At 37.0% G+C, this 23,703-nt stretch overlaps 3 protein-coding genes across 3 annotated transcripts; 2 read left to right on the plus strand and 1 right to left on the minus strand.

The window, feature by feature from the left end:
* Nucleotides 1–3,158: 3,158 nt before the first annotated feature.
* On the plus strand, nt 3,159–3,569 carry LOC141655710 (uncharacterized). Its single transcript, XM_074462776.1, has one exon. It carries the CDS (start codon nt 3,159–3,161, stop codon nt 3,567–3,569), a length of 411 nt encoding a protein of 136 aa, XP_074318877.1.
* A 7,393-nt stretch (nt 3,570–10,962) lies between these two features.
* LOC141656216 (L-ascorbate oxidase homolog) lies at nt 10,963–15,862 on the plus strand. Its single transcript, XM_074463059.1, has 4 exons — nt 10,963–11,227; nt 11,382–11,987; nt 13,688–14,200; nt 15,318–15,862. Exons 2-4 carry the CDS (start codon nt 11,434–11,436, stop codon nt 15,616–15,618), a joined length of 1,368 nt encoding a protein of 455 aa, XP_074319160.1. The 5' UTR covers nt 10,963–11,227; nt 11,382–11,433; the 3' UTR covers nt 15,619–15,862.
* A 934-nt stretch (nt 15,863–16,796) lies between these two features.
* On the minus strand, nt 16,797–22,419 carry LOC141657756 (cyclin-dependent kinase C-2-like). The gene is made up of 12 exons (XM_074465092.1): nt 22,109–22,419; nt 21,072–21,153; nt 20,868–20,958; nt 20,754–20,783; nt 20,206–20,315; nt 20,032–20,104; nt 19,829–19,949; nt 19,577–19,694; nt 19,037–19,176; nt 18,900–18,957; nt 18,388–18,458; nt 16,797–17,807 (listed from the first exon to the last, which is right to left on the minus strand). The coding sequence occupies exons 1-12, from the start codon at nt 22,216–22,218 to the stop codon at nt 17,279–17,281; spliced, it is 1,533 nt and encodes a 510-aa protein (XP_074321193.1). The 5' UTR covers nt 22,219–22,419; the 3' UTR covers nt 16,797–17,278.
* Between the last annotated feature and the right edge of the window lie 1,284 nt (nt 22,420–23,703).

Raw genomic sequence — 23,703 nt, forward strand, 5'->3', positions numbered from 1 at the left:
ATTTGGCCAAAATTTCAAGTACCTTATTTTTTTGTAAGCGTTTGACAAGTAGCTTATTTAACCAACTAAGTTACTTGAAATGAAATTCTACCTAGAGTAGCATTTGGAAAATAAAGTACCTGATTTGATTTGATGTGGTCGGGTTGGTCTTAGTTGGGTTGGATGAGGCGTTGGGTTGGATGGCTTCGGTGGTCTAAGTCTCATCTTTCATGTTGCTGTTATTTTCTCTGTTCTGTTTAATAAAAATTAAACCTCCTTTGGATTATGGGTGTCCTGTCCTTTAATCTTTGGGGTGGCTCGTAGTGTCGTGTCTCTTATCCTTTCTAGGGTTATGGTAACTTCGCAACCGACTATGAGCATGGGTGTCCTGTCCCCGTGGGTTCGTGTTCTTGTTGGATATTGCATGTCGGATTTCTTGATCTGCTGGTCCTACGATCAGAGGGTTCGATCTCTAAGGTGTAGGAGATTTATCTCCGTCGGTGGCAGACTTCGTAGTCTTGCTTACCATATTGTCTTTCTACGCTCTTATCGCAAGAGCGTAAGTACACCTTGCTATTGACACTTTGCGGCTCGTATGTACGACGGTATTTGGAGGTCTTCCGTGTGTATGAAGCTTGTTCTATGGCCCGTGGCTATTCCTGCTCCTTCCTTCACCAACATGCCCTCGATGCTCTAGTTTGTCTTGTTGTAGTTTTTATAGTTATTAATGTTTATGTAATCTTTAGGAATGGCTTGGTAGCACTAGATTTGGTCATCAGGTTTCTGGTGCTACTTAGTCGAATAGCTTACTTCGTAACGTTTGGAATAATGTAAGTTATTCTTTGCTTGTTGTCAAAAAAAAAGAAAATCTATACTATTAAATAATTATCATATCATTTTACGTCATTTCACCAAAATCAACTACCTTTTCAGTTAGTTTGTCAAACATTTTTTTATATAATCAGTTACCTTATCAGCTCCTATAGTTCAGCTACCTTATCAGATTTCAGTTAGTTTTTCAGTCTTTAACTACCTTTTCAGTTAATTTTGTCAAACAGATCCTAAAACGAGTACACCTTGAAATATTGTAACATTTAAAATTGGTCTGAACATGAAAAATAAACTATGTTGATAAAATCACATGAAATGAACCAAGCATACATATCACCCGATTATTACTTGATCCGGTGATGACAAGACATAAACCTACCCCGGCCCACTCCTCCAACATGTAGTTGACCCAACATAACTCGGACTTGAGATAACTTGATCCACTTTACAACTGAGTAACTTGATTTCCACCTGTTAGTATATTAAGACCTCGGGATAATTTGACCCATTTTTTGGGTTTAGGCATTTTTTTAGAACTGAAACCCTTTTAATCTGAACTGAAATTAACTGGACTTATAAAATTTGAATTGAATTGAGAGACGAGTCAAAATGAACTATTAATTTCACAAATTATTAAAAGTTTTTGAATTGATATTCGATCAAAGATCGGATTTGACTTACCGGAATCGTCCGTAAAACTCTTTTCAATCCTGAATCAAAGTTGAATAGAATTTTACATATTCGTAAGATACCGATCTTCTGATCTGATTCTAACTGAACTCATTGACCTGAATTAAAAGAGATTTATTTTCTCATGAAAACAATCCAATTTCATGAGTTCACTAGTTAATTCTTTTTATTTAGTATAGTGAATTTAACTTATTATTACATGGATTTTTTTTTTTCCAAAAACAACCTTTAAAAAAAGCAACCTTTGAAAAAAAAAGTATTTCCAAACACCACCTTTAAAAAAAAAAGTTTGTCAAACATAACCTTTAGTATATTTTTTTGTCAAACTCGACATTTTGGCCGGATTCCGTCAACTTAAAGCATTTCCTAACCACTTGCAATAGGGTTAATTTCAGGCGATATTTGAGATGGTAAACGAGGTCGATTTGAGGTGCTCTTGGACTCGTTGGAAAGATGGGGGTACAAGCTTTCCAAGGCATATCTTGGATAGCTTGGAAAAGGATGTGTAAGCCAAAGGACCACGGGGGGATAGGCTTTCGTAATCTCCGTTTATTTAATCTTGCTCTCTTGGGAAAGCAGGCTTGGCGATTGTTGACTTGCCCGGATAGTTTGTGGGCCCGTATGATGAAGGCGAAGTATTATGCGGAGGGTGATTTCTTGGGAGCGAGGATTGGGCACAATCCTAGCTATGCTTGGCGCAGCATTTTAGAGGCTCGGGGGACGTTGGAGAAAGGATTGAGGAGGAGGATTGGGGATGGGGCATCGACAAGGGTGTGGGGGCATGCTTGGGTGTCGGGTACGCAGACGGGAAGGGTTATTTCGCCTTGCCCGACTGGTCACGAGGAGATGGTCGTGGCTCAGCTGATCACGGACCAAAATGGTTGGAACATGGATAGTATAGCTAATTTGTTCTTACCGTTTAAGCGAGATCGAATTACTAATATTCGACTAAGTCCGAACAAGCCGCGGGATGGGTGGTATTGGAGTGGGGAGCGGAATGGCATTTATAGTGTAAAGTCAGCTTACCGAATGATGGCTGGGCACTGGTTGGAGATGGCGGAGCAGTCGGATGTTACGAGTATGAAATGCTTCTGGAACAAACTCTGGAAAGTACCGGTTTGGCCACGCGTAAAACTCTTCTTTTGGCAGCTGTGTAATGACGCTTTAGCAACAAAGGCAAACATCGTCGCTCGAATGGGAGGTGAGTCTTCTCTTTGCTCTTTTTGTAACTTGTCTGACGAGTCTTGTATACATTTGTTTAGGGATTGTGGGGTTGCGAGGTGGGTATGGGAGAAGTTGGGCTTTGCGAATGAGGAAGAGGAGAGGACGGGAGAAGTTCGCAGCTGGATTGAGAAGAAATGGAGAGATGTGGGTGCCTTGGAGTATGGAAAATTTATGTTGGGTTGTTGGGCTATTTGGGAGAGGAGAAACAAGGTGGTGTTTGATGGGGTGGAGGTTGATCCAGAGAGCATTGTTAGAAGGGTCCGGGACGTGTGGTGTGAGGGTGAGGAGGGGTTGGAGCTAGGGGGTTACGGTGTAAGGGGTTTGGCTGCGAAAGAAGCGAGGAGAAAGGGGTGGCGTGGACTGTAGCGCCGCGTGGATACGTTAAGATAAATGTGGATGCGGGTGCGAAGGAAGGGGAAGGAACTAGCTCGGGCATGGTTTGTCGGGATGGAAGTGGGACAGTGATGTGGGGGGCAGCTATTGTTCGAGACGAGTGGTGGGAGCCAAGTGTGGCGGAGGCGGTTGCGATGTGGGACGGATTGGAGGAGGCTAGAAAGAAAGGCATGAGGAAGGTGGTTATGGAAAGTGACTGTTTGCAGCTTGTGGAGGCGCTCAAAGGAAGGAAGCAGGGGCGTAGCATTTTCGCACAAGTGATCGATGACATTCTTATTTTAAGTAACGAGTTTGAGTCAGTTTTATGGTCTTATACGAGTCGGGTCAATAATAGTGTAGCGCATTGTTTAGCTCATGTTAATCCTAGAACTGTTGGTCGAGTGGAATGGTCGAATGTTTTACCACCGACTGCTCAAAGTGCTGTACTCTTTGATATTTCTATGCTATCGTAACACTCTTCGAGTGTTTTCTTCAAAAAAAAAAAAAAAAAAGGGTTGTTAGCACATTGGTCAAATGTGGCCTTATATGGGGTCGATTTGTGTGTAAAGTAAGGCCGGTATGTAGGTAGAGAGGAGTGTAAGGTCTGGGTTTACAGTGGGTGGACAGGGTTTTTTCGTGGGTCTTTTGATGGAGTTATGATGCTTTGTTTGGTCTGAAATTTGGTATGTAGGTAGGGGGAGTGTAAGGTAGGTCGTAGTTATGTTGTTTGTGGTGGTTGTTGGTTGCAAATAGAGGTTTAGAAATGCTTTAAGCTGACAAACTTTTTTTTAAAGGTGGTTTTTGATTTTTTGTTTTTTTAAGTTGTGTTTGACAAAAAAAAACCTTATTACATTTTCAAAATAAAAAATAATGAACCTTAGGAGATATAATTAGCATGTAAGTAAAAAATATTGAGGCCCGAAACTAATCTAATCTCATCATATTGATCCGATTGATACGCACCCGGCTCAACTATGTACAAACCAATTATGATTATAATTGCCAACTGAAATGAACCCAAACAGTGGTGGAGCGAAGAGGGGATAGTAGGGACGCTCGCCCCCGCTAACGTATGAAATTTCGAAGTTTTTGTTCAAATTTTCGAATATTTCCCGAGGCTACCTTATTACCTTATATTACCTTATACAATTACCCGTTCGTCCTACTTTAATTTTTCGTCCTCGTTTACTTTAAATCATGGCTCCGTCGCTGAACCAAAGCAAATCAAACTGAAATCGAAAATAAGGTTAACCGATTAACACCTATATGTGATTAACACGGCTACTTTGCGATAGCTAGGTTGTCATATGAAGCACAAATATGATTATACATCCACTTGTATATAAGCATTGTACAATCAAGGTATAATTACATTTTCATCCCAAATTAATAAAACAAGCATTATTTAAGGAAAAAAAAAAAACTTTAGGATTAGCGACTAATAATCCCCCTAATCAATAATTACAGTAATACAGTGAGTGTTACAATAAGTCAATAAGCATTATTTAAGAATGAATGCTTAAGGCCAAATAAGCTGAGAATCAAGACACAAATGAAACAATAATTCTTCATCTTGTACAATTAAATCAGTCTCCCTGCTTTTCCCCTTTTCTTCTCCAACTTTGTTCAATTCTTGATTGTTTTTCTCTTTGTTGGTATTATAATTGTATGCCAAATGAATGTTATGAGGATGCAAAAACTCACATACCAACAATACAAGAGATGCCATTACTAACCAATTCAACTTGCAACAACTTTAAATAAAAATGATGATTTGTGGTTATAATACTAAATGTTGGGGGTTTATGCATGTATATATATATATACGGAGCTAGATTTCTTAATCAAGGGTAATAAATGATGGTGGATTTTAATTAGTGGGGTTCACAGTTTATTTCAGAAAAGAAATTAAAGCAGTAGTATTTGCTGCTGGTTTTATCAGACGTCGGTGGGCAGCATACTATTACGCTGTATAAAACAGTTGTCTAACCCACCGAATGTTCAATGTGGGTTTGTGGGATCGATTGTCTTATGTCATGAGTCATGACTCTTTGGGTTAAGTTTTAAATGGTAATATTCGACACATGCTTGTGACGGATTAAATAATGTCACTTCGATAAATAAAGACAATTTATTTGTGATTTTTTATACATTCTTATTTTTGTTTTATCTACCTTATAGCCATATAGGTCATATTTGGCCCGTCACAAACTTGTGACAAATATACCCGTCACAAAGGCGACTTACTGTTATTGATTTTACGGTTTTTTCCCATGGTACCCTCGAATTTTGTCACATTACACATGGTACCCCTCAAATTAACTTTCTACATATGGTACCCCTGAGTTTACCTTCTTCTTTCCCAAAATACCCTTGGCTGACATTCCGTCATCACTCCGTTACTTTACTCTTACTAATGACCCTTTTTTATGTTATTTAATACTCTAATCATCATGTTCATCTCTCATTCCGCACTCCTCCTTTCACCCACCACCATACCAGCCACCATCATCATCTTCTTAACTGCGGCCACATGCCCCGTCCTCGTCAACCACCACCATGCCGACGTCGCCAAACCAGTCCACAACCCACCACTACCGCCTCTCTCCTATTTCCCTCCTCTCTTATTCCGCACTCCTCCTCTTTCACCCACCACCATTCTATACTCCTCCTCTTTCGCCCACCACCGTACGGCCTCTGTCCTCTTTCCCTCCTCTCTCATTCCGCACTCCTTCAACAACACCATGACCACCAAAACCCAGAAAAACCCAGAAAAACCCAAAAACCCAATTAACCTAATTCATCATAAATCAACAATTACTCAAATTTGAAGCTGTAAATTTGAAGGGAAATCACGACCCATAAACCCCAATTAACCTAATCTATCATAAGTGAATAAACCCAAGAATATTCATTAAATTTGAAGCTGAAAATTTGCAACAAATCATGAAACCAAACCCAGAAAACCCAACAAATTCAGACGGAGGTGGTTGCGGGTTTGGTTAAGGAGAAGACGGAGGTGCGAGAAACAGTTCGTTGTCGTCGCCGTTGCCACGTCATTTTCTGTCGACGGAGGTTCGAGGTAGGTGGTTTTCAATTGATCGATTTGGAAATCGATTGTGGGTTTCTCTCTGACAGCGCTAATCCCGTCAACGTCGGATGATGATGCAGATTGCGGCGGCGGGATCGAGGATTGTTTTGGGTGAATGATTTGCTAAACCATGATGATGGTGGTTCATATGGTGGTGGGTGAAAAAGGAGGTTTTTTTGGGTGATTTTGAAGAAGATGATTATAATGTGGTTTGGGAATTGATTTTAAAGTTAGTTTATTGTATAAAATTAGGATTAATTAGTGTATTGGATATGAGGATTAGTGTATTAATAACAAAAAAAAAGGTCATTAGTCAAAGTATTAACGGAGTTATGACGGAAGTCAGCTAAGGGGTATTTTGGGAAAGAAAAAGGTAAACACAGGGGTACCATATGCAGAAACTTAAAATGAGGGGTACCATGTGTAATCTGACAAAGTTCGAGGGTACCATGGGAAAAAACCGTTGATTTTAACACCCCGTTTTTCTAATACAGCTATTCTTGCTTGTGACGGGCTAATCCCGTCACAAGCTTGTGACCTCTCACAAAAAAGGAGAGGGGACAAGGTGGGGCACCTCCCATGTGCTTCTCACTCACCTCTCAAAGCTTGTGACCTCTCACAAAAAGGGAGAAGGGACAAGGTGAGGCACCCCTCATGTGCTTCTCACTCACCTCTCAATGAGCATTTTGTGAGAGGAAATGGTATCCGTCACAAGCTTGTGACGGATATCGTCCGTCTTCAATGAGATTTTGTGTTTCTAAAAAGATATTATGAACCTCCATATTTGAAATTTGACCTTAAACCTCCAAATTAGGCCTCTTATAACAATTAATTTGGAGTATAATTTTCAAAACACCGACTTTGTACTGTCGTTAAATTGTGTAAACTCTATTACTTTTTATTTATGTATGATATTGATTAGTATTTTAAAATTTGATTTTGTGGGATTCTGATTTCAATATTATTAGGCCTCTTATAACAATTAATTTGGAGTATAATTTTCAAAACACCGACTTTGTCTTTGTCGTTAAATTATGTGTAAACTCTATTACTTTTTATTTATGTATGATATTGATTAGTACTTTAAAATTTGATTTTGTGTGATTCTGATTTCAATATTATTAGGCCTCTTATAACAATTAATTTGGAGTATAATTTTCAAAACACCGACTTTGTACTGTCGTTAAATTATGTGTAAACTCTATTACTTTTTATTTATGTATGATATTGATTAGTACTTTAAAATTTGATTTTGTGTGATTCTGATTTCAATATTACGGAGTATTAGGCCTCTTATAACAATTAATTTGGAGTATAATTTTCAAAACACCGACTTTGTACTGTCGTTAAATTATGTGTAAACTCTATTACTTTTTATTTATGTATGATATTGATTAGTACTTTAAAATTTGATTTTGTGGGATTCTGATTTCAATATTGTGTAACTTAGTTAAACTTTTAATTTGTAATAACAAGTTTAATAACCAAACTCGTGCAATTTTGCATGGGGTAAAACTAGTTGAATTGGAATGAAATAGTAAATAAACTCATTAAAATAAAAGGGTATAATGATCATTTACGTCCATGAAAGAGGAAAACCCGTCCGTGGATGAGTACCACCAAAAAAAAGTATGTGGTAACACTTTTACTCTATTAGTAGCTTAGAACCCGTGCGTATATAGATAATATATATATACTTATATAATTAAATTTTAAATTTGTAATTGCAGCATTGTATAAGTTTGAATATATAAATTATCCATATTATGAGAGAAATGTGTACTCAAAAAAATAATTAAAATGAATTGTAACTGTTTTGGTAATTTTTACCGAATTAGGTTAAGCGAGGTCAATGCGATCTTACTCGTTGTATGTTGATTGTATGTTCGTGTTTAATGCAGAATAAAGGAATTAAGTACGTAAGTAAAGATTGACACGTGGGATTTGGTGACGCGGAAAACCCAATGTGGGAAACGACCGCGGGAAGGGACGGTACCCTTCCAAGGATTGCACTAGCTTTGTTAATAAGAGAATGAGTACAATGGAGACGGAATGTAAATCTAGCTAGCACAATAGGTTGCGTGTATGCGTGAGATCTTGAATGCCCTTTCTCGTTTGACTCATTGGCTATTTATAGGGTAAGAACCCTATATATATCCTACCCGGATTATAGTAAGGAATATTAGCTCTATCACAACTCTTTCCATAAACGAATCTTCTTCCTCCATTCTCCCTAATTTCCTTGAATTCTCCCTAAAGCCTCCCTGGCGGCTTTCCAAAACATGGGCATCCTTTGACAGCATGCCTTCCTACCGTTGCACGCTCCTTGGCCCAACTCCTTAGGCAGATTCCACTTGCTCTTGGGCTCCTTGTGTTTGATTTATCCCCACGGCCTAGCTCCTTAGGCAGCAACCAAATGGGCTCGTCCTTCAACAAATCACTATGCCAATTTTGGCCCAAACAGTAACCACAAACGAATAAAAAACAATTAACATTATTCAAGCGTTTAGAGCAAATGATTCTCTATTATCAACCTTAATAATTGACGCATTATATAATTAAACTATTACGAAGTATCATTTTTTATCCTTTCAAGTTATTACTCCATATATCACCCTTTTAACTCATACACTTATCAACATCATGCTTTTAATCTTTTCAAGTTATTCTATATCATCCTTAATCATGTTTATAACATTTTGATTATATCTGTTGCTTAGACATGCTTATACCTTATCACTATCATACTTATACCCTTATCCAGGGGCGGATCCAGCTACTGGGCTGTATGGGCTACAGCCCAACCCATTTTCAGAGTTAAAATCTTATAGTTCATTAGATATTCAGCAAAATAGAGTGGTGTAGTTGGTAAAAGGTGAAATCATAAGGTTGTGGCATTGATGCTAGGCGCTGGTTCGATACCTACTGCTTTCAATTTTTGCTTATTTTTGTCCTTTCAATACTCTTTGTATTTAACTTGTGTTTTTCCCTATTTTTTTGTTGCCGCATTAATTAAATCGTAATAATATGGTCTTTGTTTGTAAAGAAAGTTACTAATAAATACTTGCATCATTAAGTTGAATTCCAAAAAGGTTAGTATTAGTCATTTTAACAATTAAAAAAACACGAATACTCCGTATTTTTAAAAGGTAGACGGGATAGTAAGATAAGATGGTTTGTTAATTTAATTTACTAAGCAATTATTAACAAAATTGTGGGTAGCATTGGAAAATATTTTTATACGAGTAAATACTTTTTAAAAACTTGCTCGGATATTTTTATAAGAAAAAATTAGTATAGTATAACTCTAATTAAAGTGGTTTTGCCATTGGTCAAGGGGTCTTTTGCCAAAATAACCATTTGGTCTAAACTATTTACCATAATGACCATATGTCCATTATATTTACCAAAATAACCATATAACATAGTAATATGACTATAACTAAGTAACTAACCATAGTATGCAAATTTAATTTAAAAAATTATTTAAGTTTATCATTGTTTTGGCAATTAGAAAGAAAATTGCATTTTTTTTTTATAAATGCATTTTCTTATTTTTTTTGTAAACAATAGTTTATGAAAGTATATTTACATGTTCTTGTGAAACTAAAAAGAAAAAATCATAGGCTTTCATTCAAAAATTAAAAGTAGATTCATGGATAATTTTCCGAAAATAATATTGAAATATTACTGTTTTTCAGTTTTTTAGAATTTTTTCGTAATTTTTATATATTTGTATTATTTTTAGGGAATATAAATAAATTTGAAAAGAAAAAAATTGTTTAGCTTTTTTTTTATGACAACTTTATAAGTTAGATGGTCATATTGGTAATTAAATTTATAGAATGGTTATTTTGGAAAATAGTTTGAGTTAAACGGCTATTTTGGCAAAAGACCCTTGGTCAAGGCTACGATAATAAACTACGTGGAGTTTACATACATGCAACCATATAACTTCACATGACAACTGAGAACCGACTTCGACCTAGCCCTACATACTTTTAATTCCTGGATCCGCCCCTGCCCTTATCAAGCATTTTTTTTTTCTAATAGTCGCCATTTTTTTCTTACATTCTACCTCATTAGTTGAGAGAAATTATGCACTCAATTCAATTACATGTTCTAATTTTTTTAATAGTTCGTATGTAGGATAGTACTTTCAACACTAAATTTAAAGTTTTAATATAGTTAATACCGACACAGATTTTTTGTTTGAGACAATCATTGGTAAATTAGTCTCCTATCCCCCTATTTATATTCTTCCGCCTTCTCATTTATATTATCCTACTTTTCATCGAAGATGTTTTAATATAGTGGCCTGGTTAAGACAATGGTATTGTGGATAATAGGTCTCGGATTCAAAATCCCCCGTCTTTATTGATGCAACTAAGTACGCGCTTTGTTAGACTTTAAAAAAATAATATCCTGCTTTTTATTTTGGGTGGATTTAAGAAAAAATAATAAAATGGAAAAAATGAAAAACTCGGATACTTTATTACAAAGCTCAGATTTTACACCGTACAACTGGTATAAGTGGTGGTATAATCCATAAATTGCATATGAGGCACATATTTTATGTAGAAATGGAGTCAAAATTAAGAGACTTAAAATAGAAATTCATTGGAAGGAAATGCATAATGATAGGAAGATCAATCAATTACATGCATGGAGATTAATGCGGTTGCTAGCTTGTCATTTGAAGCATTTTCTTATAAAACAAACATCTTCAATTTTAATTAATCTTGCAAAAAAAATTATTATACATCAAACAAATATGGGTGAAGGGATCAAATTATCATCCTCATTATTATTATTATTATTAGTATTATTTTGTACAATATTATCGGTCGTTCATTCGGAAGATCCATACTTGTTTTTCGAATGGCACGTTACATATGGTACACAATCGCCCTTAGGCGTACCTCAACAAGTTATTCTAATTAACGGCCAATTTCCGGGACCTAATTTGAATACCACGACTAACAACAATATCGTCCTCAATGTCTTTAACAAGCTCGACGAGCCATTACTATTCACATGGTACGGTAGTACATACCCATTATATATTCTAAATTTTTAATTTTCCTAGAGATAACTCGTGATTTTCACGGGTAATAAAACTAGTTCTAATTCATATATTTCGTTTATAAAAAATTATTTCCGTTAATTTAAATATTTTGCGTATTTTTAATAGGAACGGAATTCAACAAAGGAAAAACTCGTGGCAAGACGGTACATTAGGAACAATGTGCCCGATTGCACCGGGCACAAACTACACATACCGATTCCAAGTAAAAGATCAAATAGGAAGCTACTTTTATTACCCGACCACCGGCTTCCAAAGGGCCGGTGGAGGGTTCGGGGGTCTACGTATCAATAGTCGACTCCTAATCCCGGTCCCCTACGCTGACCCAGAGGACGACTACACGGTTCTCATCGGGGATTGGTACAAAAAAAGCCACGCCACGCTAAGGAAGACCTTAGATGAAGGCCGGTCCTTAAGTAGGCCAGATGGTGTACTAATTAATGGTAAACAAGGTAAAGTTGGAGATGAAAAAGAAGAGCCTCTTTTTACCATGAAGCCCGGTAAAACTTACAAGTATAGAATATGTAATGTTGGGTTAAAAAATTCATTGAATTTCCGAATTCAAGGCCATAAGATGAAGGTTGTCGAAATGGAGGGATCACATACGGTCCAAAATGTTTATGATTCAATTGATGTTCATCTTGGTCAATGTTTTGGTGTTCTTGTTACTGCTGATCAAGATCCTAAGGACTATTATATGGTCGCATCCGTCAGGTAATAAACCCGTCTTTAATTTGATTCCTAGTCTCCGACTTAAATATCCATTTTTGACGATTAATTTCTTCAAATATACGCAAGAATGCAAAGTAAAATGTCATATGTTTTCGTACGAGTGGTAAAAAAATTTCCTCATTTAGTCATTTTTTAAAAGATATAGGGATATTCTCTCGTGTACTCCTTAACTTTTTCAATTTCTAAGATTTATCCCTCTTTTCTTGCCAAAAAAAAATTTGACCGCTAATAACTCTTGGTTACAAGTTCAGAATACGATAATTTTTTTTTTCAAATTGACGATCTATAAGAGGTCTTCAGTTTGAAAAAGAATTCACCGACGTCTCGACTCGTAGTCAAGAATTATGGTCGGTCAAAGTTTATTCATTAAAAAAGCTTTGACCAACCATAACTACTGGTTACGAGTTCAAAAAGAGGTAAAAAAATTTTTTCAAATTCAAGGCATTGACGAGATAATTGGTTTGAAAAAAAAAATTACTGTTTTCTTAACTCGTAACAGAGAATTATTGTCGGTCAAAGTTTTTTTTGTGAAAACCGAGGGGTACAGTTTAGAAAACGAAAAAGTTTAGGGGTACACGAGAGAATAATGGTTAAAATTGTTTACATTGGAAAATAAAATAAAACGCAGAGGTACTAATAACCTCAGTTCATAGACTATACATCTGAGGTACCTCTTATTTATTTTCTGAGTTTTATTTTAAAGTTTTTGAGTTCTGCTTTAGTATAAACTTTTTGAGCACATTTACTAAAACATTACACTAAAAAAATATAATATTACTCAAAAACTATATTTATAAATGATAATATGCTTAGAAAAAATGTGTATATACGCAAGAATGCAATGTAAAATGTCATATGTTTTCGTACGAGTGGTAAAAAAATTTCCTCATTTCGTCATTTTTTCGAAAAAATATATAAGGATATTCTCTGGTGTATCCCTTAACTTTTTCAATTTCTAAGATTTATCCCTCTTTTCTTGCAAAAAAAAAACTTTGACCGTTAATAACTCTTGGCTACAAGTTCAGAATACGATAAACTTTTTTTTTTCAAATTGACGGTCTATAAGAGATCTTCAGTTTGAAAAAGAATTCACCGACGTCTCAACTCGTAGTCGGGAATTATGGTCGGTCAAAGTTTATTCATTAAAAACGCTTTGGCCAACCATAACTATTGGCTACGAGTTCAAAAAGAGGTGAATTTTTTTTTTCAAATTTGAGGCCTTGACGAGATAATTGGTTTGAAAAAAAAAATTACCGTTTTCTTAACTCGTAACAGAGAATTATTGTCGGTCAAATTTTTTTTGTGAAAAACGGGGGGTACACCTTAGAAAACGAAAAAGTTTAGGGGTATACGAGAGAATAATGGTTAAAATCGTTTACATTGGAAAATAAAATAAAACGCAGAGGTACTAACAACAGTTCATAGACTATACATCTGAGGTAGTACCTCTTATTGTTTATTTTCTGAGTTTTATTTTAAAGTTTTTGAGTTCTGCTTTAGTATAAACTTTTTGAGCACATTTACTAAAACATTACACTAAAAAAATATAATATTACTCAAAAACTATATTTATAAATGATAATATGCTTAGAAAAAATGTATATATGCTCAAAAACTATACTACCTCAGATACGTAATCCTTTTTCTCGTACTAACAACATATATAACCTTTGTTCGACCAGGTTTACCAAGTACCACCTCCAAAGCACGGCCAAAATCCGGTATGAAAACGGGAAGGGACCCGCATCCAACGTCCTACCCGATGCTCCATCCGGATGGGCTTGGTCGCTAAACCAATTCCAGTCTTTCAAGTGGAACCTAACCTCGAATGCAGCTAGGCCAAACCCACAGGGGTCATACCATTATGGTCAGATCAACATAACTAGAACCGTTAAGCTGGCTAACACAGCCGGAACCGTTGATGGCAAGCTAAGGTACGCCATCAACGGTGTCTCACACACTGACCCGGAAACACCATTTAAATTAGCCGAGTATTATAAAGTGCCGGAGAAGGTGTTTAAGTACGATGTGATTGCGGATACTCCTCCTGCAAATATAGATCAGCTTGATAAAATTGGTATTGAACCAATTGTGCTTAATTTCACTCACCGCGATTATATTGAAATCATCCTTGAGAACCATGAGAAGAGTGTTCAATCTTGGCATTTGGCTGGCTACTCTTTCTTCCCTGTCGCGTAAGTTTCTTGCTTTCGTTGCATTGTTTATCTTCGAGCAATTTTATACAGAGGCGTTTCTAGTGGGGTTCATGTGAACCCCACTGATGCCAGAAAAGAAATATATAAAAATAAGAAGAATATGAATTGGGCCATTGGGGGTTCGAGAAAAATAAAATTCTATATAAACTCGAACCCCCAATACGAAGATCCTAGAAACGCCACTGATTTTATATATTCCGATTTGTTATGGACTACATAAATATAACGACATTTGTCAGGTGCCTGAACGCTAGACCTGTCAAACGGGTCGGGCGGGTCGGGTCAGGATATGGGTCGGGTCAGAATATGGGTCGGGTCGAACACGAGTCGGGTTAGATACGGGTCACGGGTCGGGTTAGGGTCAGAATACGGGTCAAGAAATAATTTCTAACGCCTTTTTTAAACGCTTTTTTTAATTAAAAAAATATTTTTTAAAAATGTAAATCATATTTAAAATTAATATTTTAATCATATTCAACGTTTACATTAATTATATTGACATAATTATTAAAATAATTTTTTTTTAATAACTATTTTATTATTAAATATTATAAAAGTTATATAAAATTAACTTTTTAGTTGTTTTTGTAATTTTAAGTAATAAAAAAAAATATTTTTTTAACTATTTTTTCAAATATAATATATAAATATTAATATTTTAATAAAATTCTTGATTTACCTTTGACCCAACGGGTCGACCCGTTCGGGTCGGGTCTCGACCCTAAAATAACGGGTCATTTCGGGTTCGGGTCAAACGGGTCACGGGTCGAAAAAACGGGTCTGTAACCTAAAAACGGGTCTGGCGGGTCAGGTTTTCGGGTCGGGTCGAGTTTTGACAAGTCTACTAAACGCTTATAAAATCGGAGAAATTGTCTTCCGATGACTAAAAATGAAAATTGCGTCATAAAATACAATGATAGTTATGATACTCGGTTACTTCACAATACAAGAAGGTAACGAAAACAACTATGGATTTTGACATAAATTAAATATGCTTCTTATATCATGAAGGTTACTCGAGTCTTTAAAGCATTGATAAAATGTCAATTTAATTGTCATTTTGAAACGAAAAACACGATTTCAATCTCAAATACAGGATCGAGGTGGGAACATGGAGTCCGGAGAAGAGGAAGAACTACAACCTATTGGATGCAGTAAGCAAGAACAACATTCAAGTGTATCCAAGGTCTTGGGCTGCAATACTGTTAACATTTGACAATGTAGGAATGTGGAGCTTAAGGAACGAGTGTTCGGAGCGAGCCTACTTAGGGCAGCAACTCTACATCAGCGTTCCAAGCGCTGAACGTGTGCTCCGAGATGAGTACAACCTCCCTGACAATGCCATCCTCTGTGGTATCGTCAAAGACCTGCCCAAACCTCCGCCTTACACCTTATAATCTAATTTTTTTCAAGATTTTGTGACAAGTTTCGGTATATAAATTTCGCGGTAGAGAGGAGAAGAAGCACAAATGGTTGGATGACAATGTTTCTGGGTTGCTGGTAGAAAAACAGAAAAACGGCACTGCTGCAGCAAAATTAAGGAGGAATAAAAAGGAGAGAGTGTGAATTAGTCATTTAGTTTGTATAAAACTCGCAATAAAAAATGTAAAGTTAGAGGTATATATATAACATGAAATTTTTACCAAATATAGTTTGCTATTTATATTCTCTCGTATACCCCTCAACTTTTTTGTTTTCTAAGGTGTGCTCTTCGTTTTTCACAAAAAAAAAACTTTGACCGACTATCTTTTTTCAAACCAATTATCTCATCAAGGTCTTTAATTTGAAAAAAAAAAATCACCGCTTTTTGAATTCGTAGCCGGTAGTTATGGTTGGTCAAATCTTTTATTTTTTAACGAATAAATTTTGACCGGCCATAATTCCCGACTACGAGCTGAGACGTCGGTGAATTCTTTTTCAAACTGAAGACCTCTTAAAGACGGTCAATTGAAAAAAAAAAAGTTTTATCGTATTCTAAACTTGTAGCCAAAAGTTATTGACGGTCAAAGTTTTTTTTTGCAAGAAAAGAAAGGTACATTTTAGAAAACGAAAAAATTAAGGGGTACACGAGAGAATATCCCTGAAATTCAACAGATGTGAGCTCGTGTAGCCAGTAAAGCCAATGAGAAATAAAGAAAACTAAATAAGTTACATTTGTTTTGAGATGGCTGTTATCCCGACTCTCCGAATATCCCGACACTGTCATACCAATGTTTCATTTGTCCGAAAGAAATTAGAAAACAACAATAAGAAAATAGTTCAACAAATATTTGAACAATTGAATTTGATACTAAAACTTGCACCAAATTTCATCATTATATATATCCGAGGTTCAGTAACATGATGACAGTGTACACGGAAAAATACCAGTAAAACTTGAAACTTTAAAGAAGCTACTACAGCAGACATAACTAAGAATAGAAATCGACTTAGTTTCAACCAAAGTTCTTAAGTTAGGTTCTCCAGGAACGAAGCAATGTCAACACTCTGGACGAGAGTTTTACCTCTCATGTGGCCGTATTTAACTTAAATACAGACTGAATCGAATGGTGTAAACCAAAAATGAACATATGCAAATCGAGAACTTGGAACTTCATTTCACAGCATGATAAGCATTACACATACTGAGGACGGAGTATATTACAAGCTGGATCCCTCAGAAATAACCAGTGGGACAAAAGGAAGGGGGAAGGGGGTTAGTATACTATCGGCAGAATAAAGCTGATCCTAAAGGGCTTTCCTCTTTTTTTTTTACCTTTTTTTACTAGGATAACAAGACTGAATTTTCTATATGTAAAAAAATCCACAACTATGTGCGTACATCTACACAATTTGTTGTTCGAACAATCTCGTTTGATACTTGAGATTACAGACCAGCGAACATGGTTTCAATACCTATCCCGACTCTTCAAGCATTCGACAACTTCAGGTTTATGACATGAGTTGTACTAAAGCACCTAGAGCACTCTAAATGAGGAATAGAGGAATTTCTTACGATTTTCAGCTCCTCGTCTTCTAGCATGATTCAACCTTTTGTTAGAGTCCAGCGTTTCAACACTATTGCTGCCAACCATACTGTTGATTTCTGTTGCCGCCCATCATATTTGATCCCCGTCCCGTACCTGAACCACCGTAAGGACCACCTTGCTGATAATTTGGTCCACTTCCATAACCAGTGCCTCCACCACCACGTGGACCGGCGGGCATTCCACTCGAACCATACGGCTGGCCACGCCCCTGTTGGTAAGGGGCATTACCATATCCTCTATCACCACCTTGACTCGGACGATTAGAGTGACCATAACCCCCACTGGGATTTCCACTCTGTTGATATCTGTTTGAACCTCCAGAAGGTCCTCTGGATTTCCCATAGTGATGGCCTGAATTGGGGGGACCGGACTGTTGAGACCCATGCATGGGCTGGTTGGGTCCGGGTCGGGTCTGCCCAGTCTGTTGAATGGGTGGAAGGCGAGTGTGTGGTGGTGGGTGCTGAAGTTTCTGACGTTTTGCTGCTTCTTCATGCTGTCGTTGCTGCTGACGTTTCTTCTTTGTTTGGAACTCATGGGAGGCTTCATATTTTGGCAAACTGTCCAACCAGGGAATAAGTTTTTCAGCAACATTACGCATGTGCCTCACATGGTCCCGCCTATGGCGGGTAAGTGGAGTTGGATGTAGACTGCCCAGTCTGCCTTACTGCTACTTAACATTGAGTGAGTTTGGTTGAGTGTTTTGGAAATTGGAATGGATATGATCCACGTCGATGTTTATCAGGTTTTGGAATGGAGTTTGATACTTAAGTGATCCTAATTCTATTCCAACCCCTGTAATCTCAGACATCACTGTCCTCCAAGTTCTTACTTCATTCCCCCAAGAGTGGGAGCGATAACCAAACCAAACAAATCCAAACTGGTAACTGTATACCTCCTGAACTTCATATTTCAGTCCATTGTATTCCATTTTAACGACACTTCAAAGGAAGTGCGGCAAGTTTAGTTCATTTTGTTTTATTCCATCATAATCCACAACCAGAAAACAGCGATTCTTAAGCTCAATTGGAATAAAAATGCAGTTGGATTAGTTTAGATCACAAAATGAGCATACGTGGAACGCAAAGATAAATGAAATGAAATGGAATGCAAAGATAAAATAAATGAAACGAAGATAACCTTTTAGGATCACAAGGCAGTGGATCAGCCCAGAAGTACTCAGCATCAAGTGCATCCTTGGCAGAGATCCTCTGCATTGGCATTGGATGAATTGGATTATTGAGTGACTGAGAAATTGAGGATATGGAATATAGCACTGATCAACTTGTTTTAAAAATATTCCCTCTGTTTCTTTGAAATCTTCCGAGTCTAGTTTTGAGATGTATATTTAGACTACTTTATTAGTTTAATATTTATAGAAAATGACAAAGCTGTTCTTTACTCTGGATACAAGTAGGACTGGGAGAGTGAAAATAAACGCAATAAACCCAATATTGTTTATAATGTATTCCTGAAGTTCTTTGTTAGAAAGAATCAAAGAAACGAGGGAGTACAACTTTTGCAGCAAGTGACAGCCTATTAACAACAAAATGGTTGGCCTTTGCAAGCAACAAGATGATAGCTAGAGTTTTCCCTTTAACAGAAGGAATAAAAAAACGATGTTTGATGTTTATGAGAGCTAATCAACCAACCTGTGCTGGATCCAGAGCCAGCATCTTCTCCAGCAACTCTAAAGCATGGCGATCAAAGCTACCAAAAGAGTATAATAAGTCACTATCGACAACGAATATATTAATGACCAGTGGCAAGTGATAAGATAAAGACTTACTGTCTGAAGTACTCCCGGAGACGCCTTTTAATTGGCCTGTTTGGCTTAAAATTGCTGTACCATGGGAGCTTTGTAACACCTGGCCAGTTGACCTCATCTGGAGCTCCACATAATTCAAAAATCTTGTTTATTTGTTCTGGCTACAACGATGCAAGGCTCAAATTAATCAGAAATCAGTAGGATGCACAACAGTGTGCGAGTGTTTAGATACAGAGTTTTCCTTGTATGAATGGCAAGATCATTTTTTGGAACTGAAAGCGACAACATACATCACACCAAAACAACTTCACTGTTTTAACACGTGACAAACTGCATATAACGGACACCTACCCCCTACCCCGCCACAGATGGAGGCCGTTGAGGCACCGGAGATGCTGTTGTGGATCGACAATATACATAATTGCCCTTGTTTCCCCACCCCCACGTGCCCACAAAAAAAAATCACCCTGAAAAGGTAAAGAAATTGCCCTAAAGTAATGACAATTTTGCAAGAGGAAACACTAATTAGTCCAGCACTCATTTAAATCAGTTTCTACATACCTCATCTTTCCCAGGAAAGATTGGTTTGCCATGGAGAAGCTCTGCAAAGATACATCCAACTGACCACATATCAACAGCAGGACCATACCTTGTACTACCAAGCAGCAATTCTGGAGGCCTGTTTCAGTAAAAATCAAACATAATTAATAACCAAATGCAGTCAAATGAAAACGGCAGAAGATAAGCAAGCAACATGATTAAGAAACTTCTCAGGTCAACATCATCCATCGGATCAATTATGTAATTACATACCTATACCAAAGTGTAATGACACGGTTGGTGAGATTCCCATTATGATCACTTGAAAAGGAACGGGCGAGACCAAAATCTGCAAGTTTTAACATCCCCTCGTTGTCTATAAGAAGGTTTGAACCTGCAATAATTATAAAATATACAGTGATTAATTCACATCTGGAAGTCAAGGAACAAACTGAGAATTGGTAACATCAATAAACCTTTGATGTCGCGATGAAGTACTTGATTTACATGACAGTAGTGGAGTCCTGTCAAAAGCTGTCTCATGTAACACTGAAATTCACAAAAGCAGTGTCATTTAAGTTAATTTACTCGATAAAAATGCAGAACCTAGTATAGGGATTTCAGAAGGATACTTAGACTAGCCATAGTACCTTAATCTGTGGAACAGAAAATCTCATCCCAGGACGATCAGCAAGACCGGTTAAATCATGATCCATGTACTCAAAAACCATGTAGATGCCACCTTTGTATTTATTACCATCTGTGGAAGAGCAGGGAATTCCAATTTCAGAAACAACATCGAGGACTGAGAAGAGCCAAGTTTAAAAAAGCACAAGGCACGCCAAGATAAGAGGGCTAGTGCCCATGAGGGATAAAGCGCAAATATCAAGCACAAGAGGTGCACCATTTTTGCAAGCAAAGTTGATTTTCAAAATAAAATATTAACATGAACACTATAAACGATGGGCAAAGGGAAGGGCAAACTAGAAGAGCTAAAAGAAGACAACAAAAATATGGAATATGCATATTAGGACGCATTGCTTGCTGCGCCTTATGCACAGGGCACACTAAAGGCGCCCCCAAGAGTCCAAGACGTTTTGGATCGTGCGTCAATGAGCATTGAGTTGGGCACACTTTTCCAAACTAAGGAAGCATGTGGCATATAGAACACATAAAGACCAGCCAAAATGCTACTTGCCTGGCCTCCCTTGCTCGTCTTTTTCAGGACCTGGAAAGAAGCGTGCAATATAAATTATAAGCAAGCCAATGGTCAGTAATGTGAACAGCAGTTTCAAATTGCTCATATATTTACCTGGAGATGTCACAATCTCTTTTAGCTTAATTACATTCTCATGATGCAGCTTCTTCAGAATCTTGATTTCACGTATGGCGGTGATAGGAAACTGCAAGCCAGTTGTAAAACAATATGTTCATTATAACCATCCATAAACCAAACGATTATTAAAAAAAATGTAGGATTAACTGTTTTAACAACCAATACTGCATCAACGCTTACCCCTTCCTTCTCATTGTCCATTCTTATTTTCTTCAAAGCAACAATTTCTCCAGTTTCAATTTCCCGAGCCATGTAAACTTGCCTGCAAGTGGGGAAATCACGGGGTAAAAAAGAGCCACAAAACATACAGTGAGCTAATTTCTCACACATACAATAGAGATAAAAATGAGGACAGTAAAGATTTTAAATCCAGTAAGGAAATGCTGAGCCCTAAAGAAAAACAGAATAAGGGAGACTCAAGATCTATTCAACTTGTTGGAGAAAACATAAAAACAAATTTCGAAATACATTTAAGGTATCGCGCAAAATCAGTTAAGCTTTACCACTGGTCGAACACGGGTATTAAAGACTGTTATCCAGGAATTAAAGAAACGAAGTCAATTCTAACAATAGCTGCACCTTATCTGCACGGTGTGCCTTGGTGATTTAAGTTTCCACAAAATCAGTTCGACTTCAGACCCCAAGAAAAGCGACAGAAGCCAAAGATACCAAAAATTTAACGAGAGTTCGATCAAATTGCCCGCCACCTTAAAACCATCCAAGAAAGCTAAACAGACCTAAAAAAGCTCAATAAACAGGCAACTAATTCCCGAAAATAAACACAAAGAAACCACCAATTCTTCATTTGAATTACAATCTTCAAATTGTGGCCTGTACCTACACATGGAGCTCTACTTAAAACATACCACATACACATTGTACTCTTAGATAAAGTCTTATAATTACATAAAACAACGAGACTAAAACCCAGTCTAATTGAATCAAACCCAATTAATTAACCTTCCATTAAGTTCAAATCATTCTCCTCTCACAGTCACAAATACATCATAAATTTTGCGATATATAAACGAATTTTCACATCAAAAGAAGCCACAATTACAAAACTTGCATAACACTTGATTAAGAACTATCCCAAAATTTCAAATATAAAATTCCCAAAAAAAAAAACAGAAATTGGATTTTCTGATAGAACAAGATGATTGAAAAAGAGGAATTTAAAAATTAGAAACAATTAATTGAAAAAAGGGAGAAATTACCCGTAAGTGCCTTCACCAATTTGTTCCAATTTCTGGAAACAATCGATGCTACGAGAACCCCATGATGGTGATTCGTGAAGATTGAGCTGACCAGTAGCAGCGCCAGCCATTGAAGCTAGGGTTTCCGCGAAAAAGAGGGAAAATTGAATTTCCTCGTTTTTGAGTTTGAATTATTAAGGAAAGTATGATGAAAAGAGGAAGCTCTTCAATTTGGGGAGCCAAGGATGGTGTGTTGAGTACGAGACTCCCGACTCCCGACTCCCGACTCCCGAATATTCAAGATTGAGATCGTTTTTAGTCAGCCCGGTATTGAGTTTCGGTATTCACTATTTCACGTGTATTATTCACTATTATCATACTTCATACTTGATGGGCATATTCTGCACCCGCTGACCGAGTCAACATATTGAGCAAGGTCAAAGCTAAAAGACAGCAAGTCAACATATTAACAAATTAATCGACGCAAATGCTTTACCACTTGGTCTCGGCTAGGCAACTAGCCAGCCGAGAAGCATATCCACGTACTCACATCCAGTCCCCTCGGCATTGAGTCAACCAGGCCTGCCGTCCCGGCATGGGTCCCTCGGCCGAGGGTAAGATAGTCTTTCCACCTGCTAGCCACTTGGCCACTACGTGACAAAAGGTGAAAGTCTATAAATACTCATCACCTCTCATTGAGAAAATCATCTGATAATATCCGAAAACCATAATAATCTGGTATAAACTCCCTTATCTCTCTACAATATACTTTGCCAAGTAACACACAACTTATCTCTCTAAGTTTACTGACTTGAGCGTCGGAGTGAGTACGTTCGGCCCCAAGCCGAGCCCTCAGTTTGTTCATCTTAAACAGGAAAGAGTGAAAGGAAGAGACAAGCAACGACGTCATTCTACAAGCTTACGTGGTCACAACACTGCTCCGAAATTACACCCGGAACAATACTCAAGATTGAGATCGTTATTAGTCACTCCTCAGTCCTCACTAATGAGTTTCAGTATCACTATTTTTCACATGTATTATAAAATTTAGATTTAGTAGGGCTAGTAAACACATCCGATACGAATTTTTTATCCGAGTTCGATCTGAAATCCGAATTGAAAAATCTGAATATCGATATCCGATATGAATATTCCCGATTAAAATGGATCGGATGTGGATTGAGAAATTTTAAAACCGGATATTTGATACCAAATAATAATTAGATGGAAAGATTTAATTTTAATGAAAAGATAATAATTTAATGAAATAAAATATAATTATTAGTTTCTTTATTTATTAATAAATTGACGCAATTGTAATTAGCTTCCTTATTTAAAAAATGTTTTTGGAGGGAAAACGTTTAGAACCACCTATTTTTTTAGTAGATAGGGGATGTAAAATTTGCGGTTTTGATATGTGTAAATTATGCAAGCGATGGCGTTATGGACTGAATTGTCCTTTTGAGACCTTCCCATTCCAGGCTGAAGCCGACTCTATTCTGCCTTCAAACCAGATCGGATCCGGTTCTTGAAATCTGGATATCCGGATTTTCGAATACTGGATTTTCAAATATCCGAATTATTCAGATCGGATCTGAATCCTCAAAATTCATGAT

This window comes from Silene latifolia, chromosome 5 (genome assembly GCF_048544455.1).
Source record: "Silene latifolia isolate original U9 population chromosome 5, ASM4854445v1, whole genome shotgun sequence".
NCBI classification, from domain to species: Eukaryota; Viridiplantae; Streptophyta; class Magnoliopsida; order Caryophyllales; family Caryophyllaceae; genus Silene; species Silene latifolia.

Excerpts from the sequence above, each read along its gene's own strand:
- LOC141655710 (XM_074462776.1), top strand. The coding sequence starts at position 3,159 with ATGGTTTGTCGGGATGGAAGTGGGACAGTGATGTGGGGGGCAGCTATT.
- LOC141657756 (XM_074465092.1), bottom strand. The coding sequence starts at position 22,218 with ATGGCTGGCGCTGCTACTGGTCAGCTCAATCTTCACGAATCACCATCA. Across the intron at positions 19,177-19,576 it reads TCTTTCCTGGGAAAGATGAG|CCAGAACAAATAAACAAGAT; the intron begins GTATGTAGAAAC and ends GCATCGTTGTAG. Across the intron at positions 18,459-18,899 it reads TGGCTCTGGATCCAGCACAG|AGGATCTCTGCCAAGGATGC; the intron begins GTTGGTTGATTA and ends ATGCCAATGCAG.
- LOC141656216 (XM_074463059.1), top strand. The coding sequence starts at position 11,434 with ATGTGCCCGATTGCACCGGGCACAAACTACACATACCGATTCCAAGTA. Across the intron at positions 11,988-13,687 it reads TATATGGTCGCATCCGTCAG|GTTTACCAAGTACCACCTCC; the intron begins GTAATAAACCCG and ends TTGTTCGACCAG. Across the intron at positions 14,201-15,317 it reads TACTCTTTCTTCCCTGTCGC|GATCGAGGTGGGAACATGGA; the intron begins GTAAGTTTCTTG and ends TCTCAAATACAG.